This window comes from Protopterus annectens, chromosome 10.part0 (assembly GCF_019279795.1).
Source record: "Protopterus annectens isolate FY-2018-M chromosome 10.part0, PAN1.0, whole genome shotgun sequence".
Lineage (NCBI taxonomy): Eukaryota > Metazoa > Chordata > Ceratodontiformes > Protopteridae > Protopterus > Protopterus annectens.
This window is the reverse complement of record NC_056744.1, coordinates 1,583,876,908-1,583,894,484: the sequence shown is the minus strand read 5'-3', so window position 1 is coordinate 1,583,894,484 and position 17,577 is coordinate 1,583,876,908. Positions and strand designations below refer to the sequence as shown.

The window sequence follows — 17,577 nt, the reverse complement described above, 5'->3', positions numbered from 1 at the left end:
CTGGTTCAAATGGTGGGAGTGTCAATTTTTCTAGCATGAAATTCAAGTCCCATGCTGGTAATGGTGGTTTCCTAGGAGGTTTTACATTCTTGATCCCTCTGAGGAATTGCCTGAGTAGAGGATGTGAGAAGACAGGTGGATCGAAGCTGTATTCTGCAGAAATAGCTGATGCATGTATCTTGATGGAGGAATAGGACAGGCCTGTATGAAGAAGCTCTGCCAAGTACTCCAGGATGCTAGCAATGTCTATGTTGGACACATCTTTTCCTTTTTCAGCACTCCAAGCGGCAAACCTTTTCCATTTTCCTGCATAGTTCCTTCTTGTTGAAGGTCTGCGGGCTTCAAGGATAATGTCTTTAACCCTTTGAGATAAGCCTGGGTTAGTTGTTGTTATGTGATGTTCCAGGCAGTCAGTTGTAAGGTTTTTAGGTTTGGGTGTAGGATGCTGTAGTTGTTCTGAGTTAACATCAAAGGCATCAGGGGTATTGACCACATTCTCCCCTGTGACATGCTCCTCAGCAAAGGATACCAGTGTTGTCTTGGCCAATTTGGAGCTATCAGAATTATCCTTGGGCGTTCCCCTCTGATTTTCAGTAGTACCTTGTGCATCAAAGGGAGAGGTGGAAATGCATAAGCTGTTAGGCCTTTCCAACTGAAGGACAGAGAGTCCAACTTCCATGCAAGCGGGTGGAACGTCCTTGTGCAGAATTTCTTGAGCTGGTGGTTGAGTGGGGATGCGAATAGGTCTATTTGGGGCATTCCCCATTTCTTTGTGATGGTCTTGAAGATGTCCGGGTGCAGCATCCATTCGTGAGCATCCAAGGTGGTTCTGCTTAGTATGTCTGCTAGGATGTTTTCTTTTCCTGGCACAAATATTTCTTGTAACTGGATGTTGTGGCTCAGAGCCATGTTCCAAAGATCCATAGTCATTCTGCATAGAGGGTAAGAATGGGTGCCTCCCTGCTTGTTGATGTACCACATGACAGTGGTGTTGTCTGTCCTTATCATTAAATGGCCTTCTTTGAGGAATGGCCTGAATTTCTGGATTGCTAATTTTACTGCCAGCATTTCTTTTTGGTTTATGTGCAGGTGCAGCTGGTCTGGAGTCCACAATCCTTGTATGCATTTGTCCAACATGTGCACCCCCCAGCCTAGGTCTGAGGCGTCTGTTGTGATGGTTTGGTTTGCTTGACAGTTGTGGAAGGGCAAGCCTGTGTTTGACTGGCATGCTTGGGCCCACCATAGGAACTCTTGCTTGAGGCATGGAATTAGTGGGATTTCGGCTTCTAAGCTGTGCCTGTGCTGAGACCATAAATTCTTTAGGTACCACTGTAATTTTCTCATATGCAGCCTGGCATAGGGGACCAGGAGTATGCATGATGCCATAAAGCCTAAGGCCTGCAGTACTTTTCTTGCTGTTAGTTTGTTCTGCTTTGTTAATGCCAAGAAGTAAAGAGGAAGTTGTTCTTGTTTTTCTGCAGTCAGGAATGCCATTTGTTTTACTGTGTCCAATTCTGCACCCAAGAAAGTTCTTGTCTGGGATGGGATCAGTCTTGACTTTTTTAAATTGACTGTGTATCCCAGGGCTTGTAGTAAGCAAATGACCCTTTGTAAATCTGTTGTCAGCTTGTTTTTGTTGTCCGCTTGTAACAGGCAGTCGTCCAGGTATGGATAAATTTGGATTCCCTGTAGCCTGCAATGAGCGATTACTGATGCCAGGCATTTTGTGAATACTCTGGGCGCAGTAGATAAGCCAAAGGGCAATGCTGAGAATTGATAATGCTCTGATCCTGCAAGAAATCTGAGGTATCTTCTGCAATTTGGTCGTATGGGGACGTGCAGGTATGCCTCCTTGAGATCTAGAGTTACCAGCCAACACTCCTTGCCCAGCATGGGAAGAAGTTGCTGTAGGGTCAGCATTTTGAATTTTGGGACAATGACGTCAGTGTTTAAGGCGGACAGGTCGAGTATAGGTCTCCAACTTTTCTCTTTTCTTGGAACTAGAAAGAGTCTGGAGTAGAATCCTTTGCCCCGTTGTGCTATTGGAACTCTTTCCACAGCTCTCATCTGTGTTAGTTGAACTACCTGCTTTAGAGCTTCTGCTTTTTGAGTTGGAGGTAGGTTTGGCATTCCTCTTTTCACTGGTAAGGTGTGGAAGTGGAACCTGTAGCCTTGGTCTATGGTTTGTAAAATCCACTTGTCTTTTGTGATATAGTGCCAATTTTTTGAAAATAAGGTTAACTTTCCGCCTAAAGGTGCTGCTATTTGCTCCCTGGTAGGCGGTGTCAGAGGCCAGTCACTGTGATTGTCCTGTTGCAGTGGCAGTGGTTGTGTCCGTACCTCGGTGGTTATTGCCTTGCCACTGGCGTCCTCTATAAGCGCCTCCTCTGGCTTGATTTCTACCTCTAGAGCGTCTATACCTGCCTCTTTGAGATCTTGAGGGATCTGGAAAGGACCAATTTTTGGCAGGCCAGTTCCTGCTAAACCTTGGGGGCTGAACCTGTAAGAAATCCTTAACTGTTTGAACAGATTTTGCCTTCTCCTCCATTTTCTTCATTACTTCCTGAGCAGGGGTACCAAAAAGACTGTCCTTATCCATCGGAGCATCTAACAGCTTTGCTTTAACATGATCCGGCAGGACCTGCTCTTTCAACCATGCATGCCTTCTTATTACTGTGCCAGTCATGGCTGACCTAAATGAAGCCTCCAGTGCATCATAGCCACATTTTAAAGAATGGTTACTAACCTGCTGTATGTTATTTACCATTTCTAAAACATATTTCTTATCTAAGGATTCATCAGAGGACAGTTTCTTAGATAACTGATCAAGCATAAACTCTTGGTATTGGATCATGTGAAACTGACAGTTTAAAGCTCTGGCTGAGAGAGTAGCAGAGGTGTATACCTTTTTGCCCCACCTGTCTAAGGACCTGGATTCCCTTTCAGAAGGGAGAGGGTTCTTTGCTGAGGTAGAAGCTACTGCCTTAGGCCCTTGGGAAATAGTCTCAGGATCTGCAAGTGGGGCCTTGAAAAGGTGGTGATGAGTGTGAGGTACCCTGTAAAATCTGTCTGGTTTTGCAGGGGCAGGGGGTAAAGAATCAGGTGCAGTGCAAACATCATTAAATGCATCATCCACAACAGGCAAGACTGGAGGTATAGCTAAGGGTCTATGTTGCGGTAAGTGCAGAAAGGTCCTAAGCCTTTTTCTTGAATCTGAGAAATCTTGTCCCTGCCATTGGAATTGTTCTCTCATGGCATGTAAGGTTTCCCCAAAGGAAAATTCCTCTGGTGGAGAGGCAGATGGAATGGATTCATCAGCATCGAGTCTTCATAAGTAGAAAAAGGAGCCTCTGGCTGATCTGTAGTATGTGAGTCATCCAAGAATCATCAGAAGACTCTGGCTGGGGCTCTGCCCTAGGTCTCTTTCTGGGGCTGAGAGGCCCTGTCAGGGTGAGATTGGGATCCCCTAATTAAGGAGATTAAATCCTCTGCCAGAGTTAGCGTTTGAGAACTAGAAGTGTGTCTGTGTGAGGGGGCCTTAACAGGCACTGATTTAACAGTTTTGGCTGCTTTGGCCCTGGTAAAGGCCTTTATAGACATGGCAGCAGGAGGCCTAGCAGCACCACGTGCTGGGGTAGAGGCATCCAAAGGGATGGTGTCCGATAAATCAGTAGAAACCACAGTAGTAGGCAAAACTTCAGAGGCCGATTCAACTAAGGTAGTAGGGGCCTCAGTAGTAGTCATGGATTCGGCTGAGGGTTGACCGGTTTTCTCGGTTTCGGCCGAAACCGAGACACTCTCGGTTTGCTTAACCGTGGTTTCGGCCGAAACCGTGGACCGCGAGTGTCGGTCTTTTTCCTTGCGTTTCTTAACTATTTGGGTAGTCGGAGGATCCGACGGCATAATGTACGCAAAGTCTGAGCCGAAAAACTGTTCAGCAAACTCCGACCGACGCCTAAGCGTTCGTCGGTTGAAGGAAGCACAGGCTAAACAGGCAACTACGTCGTGGTCTGGGCCTAAACAAGGTAGGCAGTATGAGTGGAAATCTTTATGAGGTATTTGTTTCCCACAAGTTAAACAGTTATTTACTTTTTCTGACATCGGCTGAGGCAAGAAAGAGTCCCCAACGGGGTACTTAGCTTTTTAGAAGTCTTCGAAGTAGTATTCGGTAGTAGGAATCTCTGGATCTGACCGACCGGCACTTGCGAACAGCTTCTGCTTCGGGCGCCACGCGGCAAGAAAGACTGAAGAAAATGGCGTCGGCTGATGCCTTTATACCCGAAGACCAGCAGAGATGACGTCGGGTGAAGTGCGACATCAGCCGAAGCCGGACCCAGACTTTGGAATCCGGCCGACCGAAGGGCTGCCTGACGACAGGACAACCCATTTGTTATGACTGCAGATGCATCCTTGAAGGACATCCAGAAACAGTGGAAAGCAGAAGCTCACCAGATCCAAATTTTCAAAACAACCGGAACAAAAGTTAAGTATAAATAACGATTCCTGCTGTTTGTAGCCAAAGAAAGTCACAATCGTAGTAATTCCAAAGCTAACGTGCTGAATCCAGTAAAACTTTTTATTATCACGAACAAAATAAAATAGAAGCAAACAGAGTGAAGAACAAGCGCTTTCGCCTGGTGATACCGGGCTTTTTCAAGTACAGCCATCTTTCAAATGCACTGAGCTTAAATAGTTTAACAAAAAAAAATTAGTCAATCAAAAAATGAATTTGAATAAATAATCCAATTAGTCTTTAGTGAATTGGTGATGAACACTCGAAACTGCAGTAACCATTCTACATAATTAAAAATGCAAAACCTTGATTTTTTTTTAAAAAAGCTTGAATATTAATAAAAACATAAAAAGTCAGGTATGTTGTTGAATAGTGAAAAACAACTTCTTTTCAATTACATTGCATCCTGCCGTAAAAATTAGGGAAGCTTTAATAAACTTTTAACCCTTGTTTGTGAGCAATAACTTAAGTAGCTAAAATAATAAGAATACAGGATATATCTGTACCTGCACAAAAACAGTCTACCTGAGTTAATCTCCCATAACTAAGTGAGTGTGTGCAGTGTTGTACTGAACTTCCCTTTATCAAAGAGCTACATAATTCCATGTGTAAAATTCATAATCGTAATATAAACAAATAAATGTTAAATGAATGTTAAAAAAATAAACCAAATAATATAATCTATAATAAATATTGATCTTGGATGTATGTAATTCTAGAAAATCGTATATCAGTCCACGATAATTATGCCGCCAACACATTAAGGTACATGTGCAGTTTTTTGTGTGTGTAATGTTGATGCGGATTCATCGGTTGCAATAATTAGTGCGCTTGTTAATAAATTTTAAAAAAATATTAGAAATATTAAAAATGTATGGAAAAATATTAAAAATTGAGACCATCTTGTGAACTTAATAATAACGATATTTATAACAAATAAATAAATAAGTTATAAAACGTTTCTGTTAGCCTTTAGTATATAGGACAAACTAATATTTTCATTCAACCCTGGGTGCTTAGTAGCGTCTAATTTTAATTGCCAGATAAGCTCCCTACTACCAAGCCTGGTCTCCCAGTCCCCCCCCCCCTTGGGTCATGAGTCACCTTTTCTAGGACGAAAAATTTGAGGGACATGCTCGGGCAAGTAAGGGAATGCTTAAAAAATGCATTAGTATCTTTCTTTTTGTCAACTTCATATAAATGCTCATAGATTCTACGTTTAAGTGCTCTTTCTGTCTTGCCCACATAAAAAGCTGGGCAGACTTGGCATAAACCCAAATAAACCACCCCAGTCGATGTACAAGAGTAGTGACTGTTAGCAATTAAAGTGAGTTTTCTAGAGGGTATATTAACATGGTCATCTTGTAAAATATAGGAACATTGGTGACATCTACCACAACTAAATGTTCCCAGCCTTTTAATAAAACCATTGTTGGGGTGTCTCTGCGTAAAATGCATACTCTGTTCAAAGATTCCCTTGAGATTGGTGTCCCTTTTTCTTGTAAAATTAATAGTTTTGGGGAGAAAATCACTAATATCTTCCTGCATTGTAACAATTGGCCAAAAACTTTTAATAGTGTTCTCTATAAAATACGAGTCACTGGTATAAGTATATACAAAATTCTTGTGTGTGTTAGTTTCAACTTGTTTGGCTGGTAAAGGTAAACCTATTCCTAATAGGGGGGGATAAAAGCAGTCTCTTTTCTTCAAAACCTCTGCTAATGTTGTTTGGAAGAGTAGTAAGGGGTAGCCTCTTTCTAAAAATAACGTTCTTAAAAATCAACCTCCTGAAAGAAAAGATCCAGGGAACTGCACATTCTTGAAGCCCGGATGAGCTGTCCTTTTATGATTCCTTTTTTGATATACAGTGGGTGACCACTGTCAAAGTGTAAAAAAGTATTTGAATATGTGCTTTTTCTGTAGATTTGTGATTGGAATCCATTCTTTTTTGTATCTTTGGTTAGTAGAACATCTAAATAGTGCAGTGTGTTGTTACTGATTTCATAGGTGAAAGAAAGAAAACCTGTTGTCCTGTTTAAATAGTCAAAAAATTCTAGGAATTTTTCTTTTGACCCCTGCCAAAGAATACAAATATCATCCAGATATCTTTTGTAGTAAACTATAAATTGCTTCCACATAGTAGAGTGGATAAAGAGCTTTTCCCATTTATGTAATACTACGTTAGCATATGCCGTAGCACATGGAGCACCCATTGCTACGCCACTTTTCTGCTGGAAGAATTCACCATTAAAATAAATGAAGTTGTTGTGTAGAGTGATGTCCATGAATTCTACTATGAGATTTATTAAATTGTTGCTCAACCCTGCTTCCGTGGCTAATGTCTCACTGAACCATTCTATGCCCGTGTCGTGTGGTATACTGGGGAAAAGCTCGACAATATCTATAGTTATCATAAAAATATCAGAGATGTCAATGTCCAGAAGCATACTGGCTAAAAATTCCCATGAATCTTTACATACAAACTCGAGTGTGGACACAAATTCTTTCAAATGGAAATCCACAAACTTGCTTAGGGGCTCAGTGATGCTGAAAGGAAAGGACTGGGAAGACAGAATGGATAAGCAATTCACAAAGTAACAATGAGGGATATATATACGTCTCCCAAATATGCAACAAAAATCTAGAAGATTTAGGATCTTTGCTTGGAAGTGTTTACGTAGGTATTTTTATATGACAAAATCAGCTGAACCAGCAAGGTATTTTTATACCCTGAGTAGACTCCAAAGAATTTTTCCGCAGGTGGACAGCAAATGCTGGAGGTGTGATGGGGAAGAAAGAGGTAACTGTTAACATATTTTCGTGGAGTGTAATGAGTTGGCAGACTTTAAAGATTCCTTGCAGACTGCTTTGTCAGAGATACTGGGTGAGCAAATTGGTATAACTAAGGAAATTATTTTTTTTAAGCCATGACACAGAATCAGAATTGCCTAGACATAGGAAGACCTTGCTGGGTCCAATTTTGGTAGATACCAAAAAAAATCAATTACTAGAAAATGGAAATCAAAGTCTAAATCAGCTGTACTAGAAGGAGTGAATATAATAAGAGAAATAAACCAACTGGAATTTGGCTCTTTAGAAACGGGTAGGAGCAAATTACATAGGAAAAAGTGGGAATTGTGGGAACAATATACACACAGGAGGGACATGGTTTAAAAGAAGGCAGGATTTGAATGAGCTATATGTCAAGACTGGCAATGACTGGATAGATAAGTGATTCATAGATTTGTACTAGGCTAACTGTCCTTGGGGGGGGCCATTTTAAGCCTAACCAGTTACCCCATGTGAGAATCAAACTCTGCACCTTGTGTTTCTACAGTAAGCACCTTAACCATTACACTAACCTCCCACCAATGTATAATGTTTGCAACAAGAATTGTGTCAACGTGGCTTGTAGTGTATAATGTTCGCAACTAGAATTGCGAGAATCAAACTCTGCACCTTGTGTTTCTACGGTAAGCACCTTAACCATTACACTAACCTCCCACCAATGTATAATGTTTGCAACAAGAATTGTGTCAACATGACTTGTAGTGTATAATGTTCGCAACTAGAATTGTATCAGGATGGTTTGTTTTCATTTATATAAATGTAAGATTAGCTATATCATATGTGATAATTTAATAAAGACGTTTCTTGTTTTAAAAACAAAAAACAAAACAAAACAGAAGTAGTCTGGCAGGTAAGTATACTATCGGAATGTGTAAATAAGTTTTGATGATTACATACACATGTATCGCTCTAAATGCAGAGGGTCTCTCAAGGTTGGGTATTTTGTTGCGAAGATGCTTAACATTGAGCAGAACCACATTGATGAGATCTTACAGGTTCATAAGTTTACAATAGGCTAGTGAACACTAGGGCCTTTATAAGCCTAGCCACACACCCCTACAATTTTTCCCCATAGTACCTTGGGCATCTATTAGGAAGAGGGCTGTGTTAGTAAGGCGGTAGCTAAGGGTTCTTGCGGGGTGAGGTGTTAATTGGAGAATATTTTGCTTACTGACAGTCTCAGTCCATCAAAGACATGGGAGACAGACCCGAGGAATTTACAATTTCCCATCCAGTGGTCAAGATTTCATTTGACTATGGTCAGGGATGAACTCTGATTCACATGGGTGGGAGCCTACTGTATAACATGGGGATCCTTTGAGACCTACATCTCTTTCTACAGCATATTTTATTTATGTCACAAGTGAAGTTCAAATCCTTGGATCCAGGGTTTCTGGTGCTGTTTGTTTTGTGGATGTGTAAAAGATCCACCACGGCTGGATCTGAGGATGCCTTACAAACTAGGCATAGATCACCTCTCAGTAGTCTGTTGGAGAACAGTGCAGAGATAGAGGCCTTTAGGCAACCTATGCAAGGCAGGAACACTCTTGCCCTGTACTGTGCTGGTGAGGAACTTTTTGGGGCATTCCAACTGTTGCAAATGTCTGGTTAGGTACATGCCAGAGGGGACACTGTACTTAGTGATGGGTCTGATAAGGGCTGAGTAGAGTGGTATGACTTCCTTAGTCCTGGATGCCATATGCTTACCTATAAATTGGGTGACATAGAAAGATTTTCTTACTGGCTTTGATATGTGTGGGTCGAACACAAGATTAATATCTACATATGCTACCAAATCCCTAACTACCAGGTTAACTCTTATGGGTGTTTAATTAATGCAGTAATTAACTTGGTTGGCAAATTTCCAAAGGACATTATAATGCATTTCTTGGTGCTGAGTATTCAGCAGTGGCTTTAACAGTTATTTGTCTGTGTTAGACCCTCTTACAAGATGATGGTGCCATGGGGGGAGATATACAACAGCTCACAATTTACAGTCATCTGTGAACTTAGGTGCAACGTTCGTCCCATGTCTGTGAACAACAGATCCAGTATGTTTGATCCTCTGGTTGCAGCATGCACTATCTGGTCGACTGTTCATGCTGACGAAGTCCAGAAAGTATTGTGCCTGTAAGTCTGAGGCAGTGTACGTACCCAGTCTACAGAAGGGTAGTAGAAGTCACCCATGAATAGGGTATTTTTATAATAAGCACCTCTAATATGTCTAAGTACAAGTTGTGAGACTCTTGGGACACAGAAGGTGACCTACAGCTAGCTAAGATATGGCAAGGGACCTTATCAATGGTGACTTGCACAAGGATGAACTCTATAGCATCATCCTGTATGATCAACCTGAAGGCATATTTGTTGCTAATGTAGAATGAGACACCTCCACCTTTAGTCCCAGTTTGTGCTGTTGTTGGTGTAAATGTGTGAAAGGCACTGTAACCTTGCACTACTTTTTACTACTTTAAACAGTCTCAGTAACAGCACAAATGAATCCATTCTCCAGAGTTAGATGAGTCTGTAGAGTGTGGAGTTTTTTGTTGAGGTTCCCAGCACTGAACAGTAACAGCGTAAAGGTGTTGAGTCTTTTTTTGCCGTGTTGGTATTTTGTCATTTTTGGCACTGCCTAAAAAAAGATCTTAGGGTATGATAAAGTTTTAGATAATATCCAAAAGACTTGGGGCGGGGTGGGGGTGGGGGGGGCAGGTGGTCTGTTAACCATGTCCTCTCATGTTGACAGATATTTAATCCCCATGTAATGACATCAGAAAATAATACAATTATTAAAATCAATTTTATGATTATACTGTGGCACCATCCTTGGCTAGATTACTGTTGAGTGCAGGGCTTTTACCTGTCTGTGACACATTCAAAGAGATCCACAATGTCTCTTTTCATATACTCCAGTGAGGAACATCTCAGGTCATTTACACCTATATGGACCATGACAGAATCACATTTGTACTGGGTTGCAGTGACTTAAGTGGCTGCATGATACGGAGGACCCTGGCTCCAGACAGGCAACTAACTAATCTTCTCCAACTTGGTGAGTGGGGCATTTGTTAACCATACAATGGAATCACAAATGACAAGAGTATTAAGTAAAGAGTTTGCCGTATGGGCTTTGTTCTTTGCAGACCACTGGGTGCAGGCATAAGTGTGGTGTTTGATGTGCTTTTGGTGTGTGCTTTAGTGATTTGCTAAGGAAAGGTCTTGCCTGCATCTGGGGAATGCCTAGTGAGTTCCGACATCGCTTTGCATTTCCCTCAGGGTTTTGTACATCCGAGCATTTACCCTCACACAGACCGTCACCCATGTCATATTCGTAAGTGTAAGGGTCTAAAGGGCTCTAGAGATGTCAGAGATCCTGGCACCTGAAAGACCATTCACTGTCATTCTCTTCTTGTCTAAACTAGTCACAACTAAATCGGTGCATCTGACTGTGGATTTTTATTTGTAGAATGGTTTGGAGTAGTGGATTTCAGATTAACTACGTCCTGATGACTCTCTATTGTGGCTATACCAATGGGTGATGTGGTGTGTGGCTTTCATGGACACTAGACATAAAGGATCTAGAAGACTTGGGCAATGACTTTTTTATTTATTTATTTTATATCTTCAGCGTAAGATAACTCTGTGTGCATTTGAGTGGAGTACTATAGAACAGTGTTGTTGCTCACAGACTTTTTTTTGTAAGAGAATTACCTCCATGTTACTTAAAACTTGCATCTCTCAGAAACAGTATGCATTTTGCTGTGTAAGAGGTCATTGTCTGTGAACACTGCAGTTGCTACACTGTCTGAGGATACCAAGTGCTATGAGGATGACAATTGGGGGGCTGTCCATCCATTTTAGTTCAGAAAATCAGAACTTGACATTTCACTGCCTAGTTATTAAGCAGAAGATGCAGATTTAATCAATTTAAATTTAAACTGCAACTGATTTTAGTTGTGTGTGTGCACGTGCATGTGTATACAACATCACAGTTAGTTTTACTATATGGGATAATACCAGTTGTTTATCTAGCTGAACTATATAACACTGACTTATGCAGTACAGCCGCCTTCTTCTTTTGGCTGCTCCTGTTAGGGGTCGCCACAGCAGATCAACCGTTTCCATTTCCTCCTGTCCTCTGCATCTTGCTCTGTCACACCAACCACCTGCATATCCTCTCTCACCACATCCATAAACCTTATGCAGTACAGCCTATGGGTTGAATTACTTTGCAAAAATTAAAAAGAAACTGCCTTTGTGTATCTAAATACAGGATGCATAGTGCTGCATGGAGCAACACTGTTCAGCATTCCCAAGCAGGAAAAATGAAAGAGACAATGAAAAAAAAGCTATGGCTTCAGCAAATAATGCAAAATCCCTAGAAACAGTCTCAAATTATTCCCTACCATAGAATAACCAGTACAAGCTCTTATCTTACAAACTCTGTGAATTAAGTTGGCCAGTTTTGATAAAGTGCATTTAAGGCAGAAAAAAGCAACTTTAACATTAGAAACACACTTTTACAACACTGCGGGAAACACAGTCAAAGGGATTGCAAATACAACAGCTGGTGAGCATTTTTTCCATAAAACAGGTGAAATTCCAGTAAAAGTTTGAAAAATACAACAATGCAGAAAACTGTAGGTGACTAAGTGCAGATGAAAGCAAATACTTTCTTGCTTTACTAATACCAATTTTATCCCCCTGCCCCATACCAATTTTATCCCCCCGCCCCATGGTTCAAAGAAGTGCACCTTTATGTAGGCTCTGGATAAACACCTACATACTACCCCTTACAAGAAGGGAGCTTGCAACCACAGCAACCAGAATGCAACAACGTACCCATTATGCCACAGATAATGCATCCTTGGTTTTGTTAGCAATGGACAACTTAACTTAGAGACTGCAGGCTTTTCTGGATCACGTACAAGTGGGGGATGCTTAGCTCTGTTGATTTTTTTGTTTTGCAGATGACAGTACATTACTGCTATCAGAGGTCGATAACTTGTCACCAGGCATACTGGATACTTTTCAAAGGTTTACACAGGAGTTTGGACTTTATCAAATGTGCTAACCAAATGTGATTAGAATAGGGAGAGGGATTCTGGTTAGAAAGTCAAATAGGGATCTGGATGGTAGCCAAAGGGAAACATAAATGACAGCTGGATGGCTTCAAAGGAGTGGGACAGACAGAGGTAAGGGGTGAAGTAAATGGGAGTGGAATGTAGTCAATGGCTATTGTACAAAAGGCAAGGGGAAAGGAGAAAATGACAGATAAAGGGTTTTGATTTGAGGGACAGAAAGACTTCTAGGGGGAATACGCCTTGCTCTTGAAAGGTCAAGACAGGCAAAACTTAAAAGGAAGCCTGGCTGTTGGTTGCTAGGTATTCTGCACAGAAATGCAGGAGGCGAGATACTGAAGCACAACGGCTAGAGGAAATTACACATGGTGGGGCTGTTGTAGAGGAGATTAGAGTTTTCACCTGATGTGCATCTAAAGGGAATGTGTATATACTGACGTTAATTTATTAGTGATGAGTAATCTAATGGGGGTGGGAAGGGTGTTTCTTGTTCTCTATTTCATTGCTTTGTGGGAAATGTGCTCAAACTTGTGTACATGGTTTAACAAGTAATGAAATGGGTGAAATGCTTTCCAGATCATTCACTTCAATAAACATGACAAAATAAAATCGTGCCTCCACTGTTGGTCCATGGCCCTTTTTATGTTGGTTAGATTTATGCAGTGAAGTAATATCGGAGATTCTTGACATGTCTGCTTTGCCAGGTACAAAAGTTACAAAAGAGTCTACTGTAAAAATCATTAACACTTACCTGGTATTACACCTCACCTCCATCTAAACTTTATATCTCATACAAATGAAGACTAATGACTCACATATAGCATTCATCCTTATAAAATTCAAGCCCATCAATCCATGTACCCTCCCCATATCTCTTTGTTTCAAGACAGACAGAATAATCAGAAGACAAACATAATGATCCAACAGAAACAGAATGGCCAGACTTTCCATTTCTAAAATCTATGCCACTGCAGCATAACACAAGTTCACCGCTGCAGACTTGCTCTCATTCATTACAAAGCTCCCTTAAATTATTTAAAGACATCAAAAAACATTTTCATAAAAAATTATTGGACTTCCATACAAAGCCATTCCTCCGCACCATTAAGACCCATTCAATACGCACTACAAACCACATAACACAAGAGGATATTTTCATTGAAGTTTAAATGCAAAGTATGTGAAATGTACCGCAGCTAGCAAAGATGATGGAGATGTACCATAACTGCAAAAAGCACATTGAAGCACACATTTTATAAATGCCAAAATGTTGGAAGTAATTGCATACTCTTCCTTATTCCTGTACCTCGAGGCAAACTTCTTTGAGCACTGCTGAGTGAAGTAAGAGTTTATCACTAGAAAAAGGATGAATGCTACACTGCTACTCCAGCTGTCTTTCAGGAATGCATCAGGCCTTTACAACAAGACGTTCTCTACCACTCTGAGTCACTGCCATACAATGGCCAACCGCTATCTATTTCACCAACAGTTTTGCTGGTTAACTGGGAAAATTAGTGGTTTATGTTACAATGCTCTACACTTTGAGGCTGAAAAAAATCTCACATATGGCAAAAAAATTCAAATGCAGCTTTTTGTGGAAGAGCTTTTGTAGGAGGGCCATGTCCTAATAGCCTCTACATACAAGGTCTTTGCCAAACAAAAGAAAACATTCTAAACCTAAGGTCACACATTTTTAAAATAGAATATTTCCTCAAAGATGCATGGTAAAGCTTCTGTTTCATGGTTTAGCCTATGAAGAAACCTAAATGGGACAACATGCGGTGTAACTATACTACATACCTCTTACACATAGTTAAAGTTGAAGAATCTATCTATTGAAAATAAACAGTGTACTCACTTCCTTTACAAAGATCATCATCAGACTTTCTGTAAGAGCACAGTTAAAACTTTCCCCACTTCATTCCCTAGTTCTCCCTTCCTGCCCCACCTACAATGCTGTATACTCTTGACAGCTATGTAAGAATAAATGTTTCCAGTGTACCTTTCAAAACACTTGAATAAAATAATTAGTTAAAAAGGCATGAGCATACCTGCAGGAAGATATCATCGATTAGTTCAGAGTCAGGCTCAAGCAGCTTTTCCTCTTCTTTGCTTTTTGACGAACTGTTTATTTTGGAAACATCAGGAAGGCCCTACAAATAAAATATACCACAGATATTAACACTTCCGCACAGTAAGTACAGTTGTGTGACATACTTAAGAGTTGGTGAATGAAAAATTTACATCTCTCTCTGGCAGCTCTTCATTCTTGAGTTCCAGCTCACTTGCTAGCCAGGTTGACGCTAACATGCTGTGACACTTATAACTCAGCTTCAGAAACAGACCGACTTTACATGCTGAAGTTACACACACACACACACACACACACACACACACACACACACACACACGTGGAACCACTTCTCTTAAATGGGCAGATCATACTTAGAAGACCTTTAGCATGGTAGACTTCACCTGTACTTCTCACCACAAATACTTTATCCGGGTGTCTTGAGTCCACTAAAGTTCACAGCCAATCACATGTTCTGGGACTTAACGTGAGCAAAAAGATGCAAAGACTGTAGAATAATCTTAGCAATCACTAGAAAGGCTTGCACCTCTCAACCAGAAGCAGTACACCAAGAGACATCACAACGCAAAAGAAACATGTAAAGAAAGAGAAGGAGGAAGAGTGCTCCTACTAGGAACATTAAATGGATTCAACCATCTAATATGACGGGAAGAGGAACAGTGGATCTTACCACGGAAGTAGGAATGGATTCCATCATACTCTGAAGGCTTGTACCTTATACAACTGTACTATGGCATTTTATCTGTTTTGTCTCCCTAAAACAACTTATCCTTAAACCATAAGCTATACTTCTAAATGTTGAACAGAAGCTCCCCAAAAAGTACTTTTGGGGGGGGGGGGTTAAGGGCAATGTCAGATATAACCATATGAATAAAAATGGATTGCAATACAAGACTATTCGTCTCCTCCGTTACTATGGATTACAGCCTGTGGTGAAGAACAATTAGAATTTACAAATCTGACACTCCTCGACCAAAGTGTTAGCTTCAAAAGACTTGGTATCAAAAAATCCTGGTCAAAAGGTGGTTTTGCCTTTCCTTCAGCTAGGCAATTCAAGTCTCAATGCAGAACCACCACCCTATTAGAATGGTTCACTTGAAGAGCTCTCAATTTTAATAAAAGATAAACTGTCACACAGATGCCAAATGAGGAAAGCCAGTAAAACTGAACATGTGATATAATGGAACAACAAAGTAATCTCATGATTAACAAAAGGAATTAATAATGAAGCACCCCCTTGTCCTGTGCAAGCAGACCCTCTCTGTAAGGAAGTTTGTGGTTATTGCCCCTGGTCATTTCCAAAAAGATGGAAGAACTACCATTGCCTGGCCAAGAAGGGAAGCACCGCACGATTTTCAACAGTCCCTCTGAATCTTCAGAATGACTCAGGATATTAGTGCAAATGATGGAGAAGCAGTCAGGAACACTCCTGCCCACAGAAAAGAAAGAAATGCATCTGTCTTCCAGGCCTTCTACCATGGAGTCCAGGAGAGAAATTTGTCAATTGATTATTGTGAATGGAAGTGTAAAGATCTATTGAAGGCATTCTCCAGCTGGATCAACTCCAGGAAGACTCCATAAATCAAATTCTACTCCTGGAGGTGTCTGTCCTACTTCTGCTCAGCCTGACAAATGAGTGCCAAAATCTCTTTTGTGTGTTTTGGTCTAACTTTTCATAAGTTCATAGTTGTGTACTAGGCTAATGGCCCTGGGGCCTTTACAAGCCAAGCCATAGGATTACCCTGGCATAGTGCCACCTGACCTTAGTTCCCAGTGCATCTGTCAAGCAGAGCCACTGGTGTTTTTGAATTTTCTGTTTCCCATCCACTCATCAAGATTTGTCTTGAAGAGGGTTAGTGAGGTGCTCTGCTCTTACCATTAAGATAAAGTTCCAAACTAGCAGGCTCTCTGCAACAAAATCTATAACTTGATGCTGCATAGGGCAAAGGGCTTAATGTCCAACGCTACAAAATTCTTTCACTTGTACTGCTGTCAAAAGGTGAATAAGTCTTATAACTGTGTGTTGTTTAGAAGAAGTAAATAAATACAATGAAATATTATCCCATAAAACTAATTTAGCTACGGAAAAACTGAAATTAAATTCTTATGCTACCTCTCATAAGCATCTTCATAAAGTACAGTTGTGTACACTTACCATAAATGTAGATGTTAGAGTGTATTCACTGTTACAGTCATTACATTTGGGTAATCTGCTGGCAGGTTGCCCTCAGTCAGCTTGAATAACAAAGTCATGGGTCATGCGTCGGTTGCTGTCTCCTCTTCCATAACGTCAGGTCATCAGGGGTATAAAACATGCAGCCAATGCCATTTTATTCAGTTTTTCTTGCCCCAGATGTCAGGTGCCCCCCAAATGGGGAGCAAAAATATTTATATAAATAAACAGTAAATATATAAATGCACTTTTAGAAAAGTACAGTTTTGTACCTACCATAAATGTAGATGTCCGATAGGTATGCATCTGCAGTCATCACAAATGGGTTGTCCTGCCTCAGGCAGCCCTTCGGTCGGCCGGATTCCAAAGTCTGGGTCCGGCGTCGGCTGTTGTCACCCTTTCCCCGACGTTAGAGCGTCTGGGGTATAAAAGCGTCAGCCGACGCCATCTTCCTCAGTTTTTCTTGCCCCAGATGCCAGGTGCCCTCTAAGGAAGGCTAAATTTGGAGAAATGCAATAAAAATCCAAACATGCACAATAATATATATATATATATATATATATATATATATATATATATATATATATATATATATAAAAACAAATACACCACAATAGATTCCCCCAGCTAGCTATTAGGGGTAAGTACCCAAGAATACCACAGAGGGAAGGAGGGAGGGTAAACCTGACTGCAGATGCATACCTATCGGACATCTACATTTATGGTAGGTACAAAACTGTACTATGTCCTTCAAGGATGCATCTGCAGTCATCACAAATGGGTAGAATACCATAGCCAATCTGGGGGTGGAGGAACTAAGAAAAGGATGGTGTAGCTAAGATACCCTGCAGGACAGCCGTAGCAAAGC

The 17,577-nt window shown here is 40.8% G+C and overlaps 1 protein-coding gene across 1 annotated transcript in view; it reads right to left on the bottom strand.

Moving 5' to 3' along the window:
* The window catches only part of STX4 (syntaxin 4), a 1,371,134-nt gene that overhangs the window by 1,190,297 nt on the left and 163,260 nt on the right, over positions 1-17,577 (bottom strand). The window contains exon 2 of the mRNA XM_044086236.1: positions 14,496-14,597. Coding sequence (XP_043942171.1) covers positions 14,496-14,597 — 102 coding nt within the window. The remainder of the gene's footprint in view (positions 1-14,495; positions 14,598-17,577) is intronic.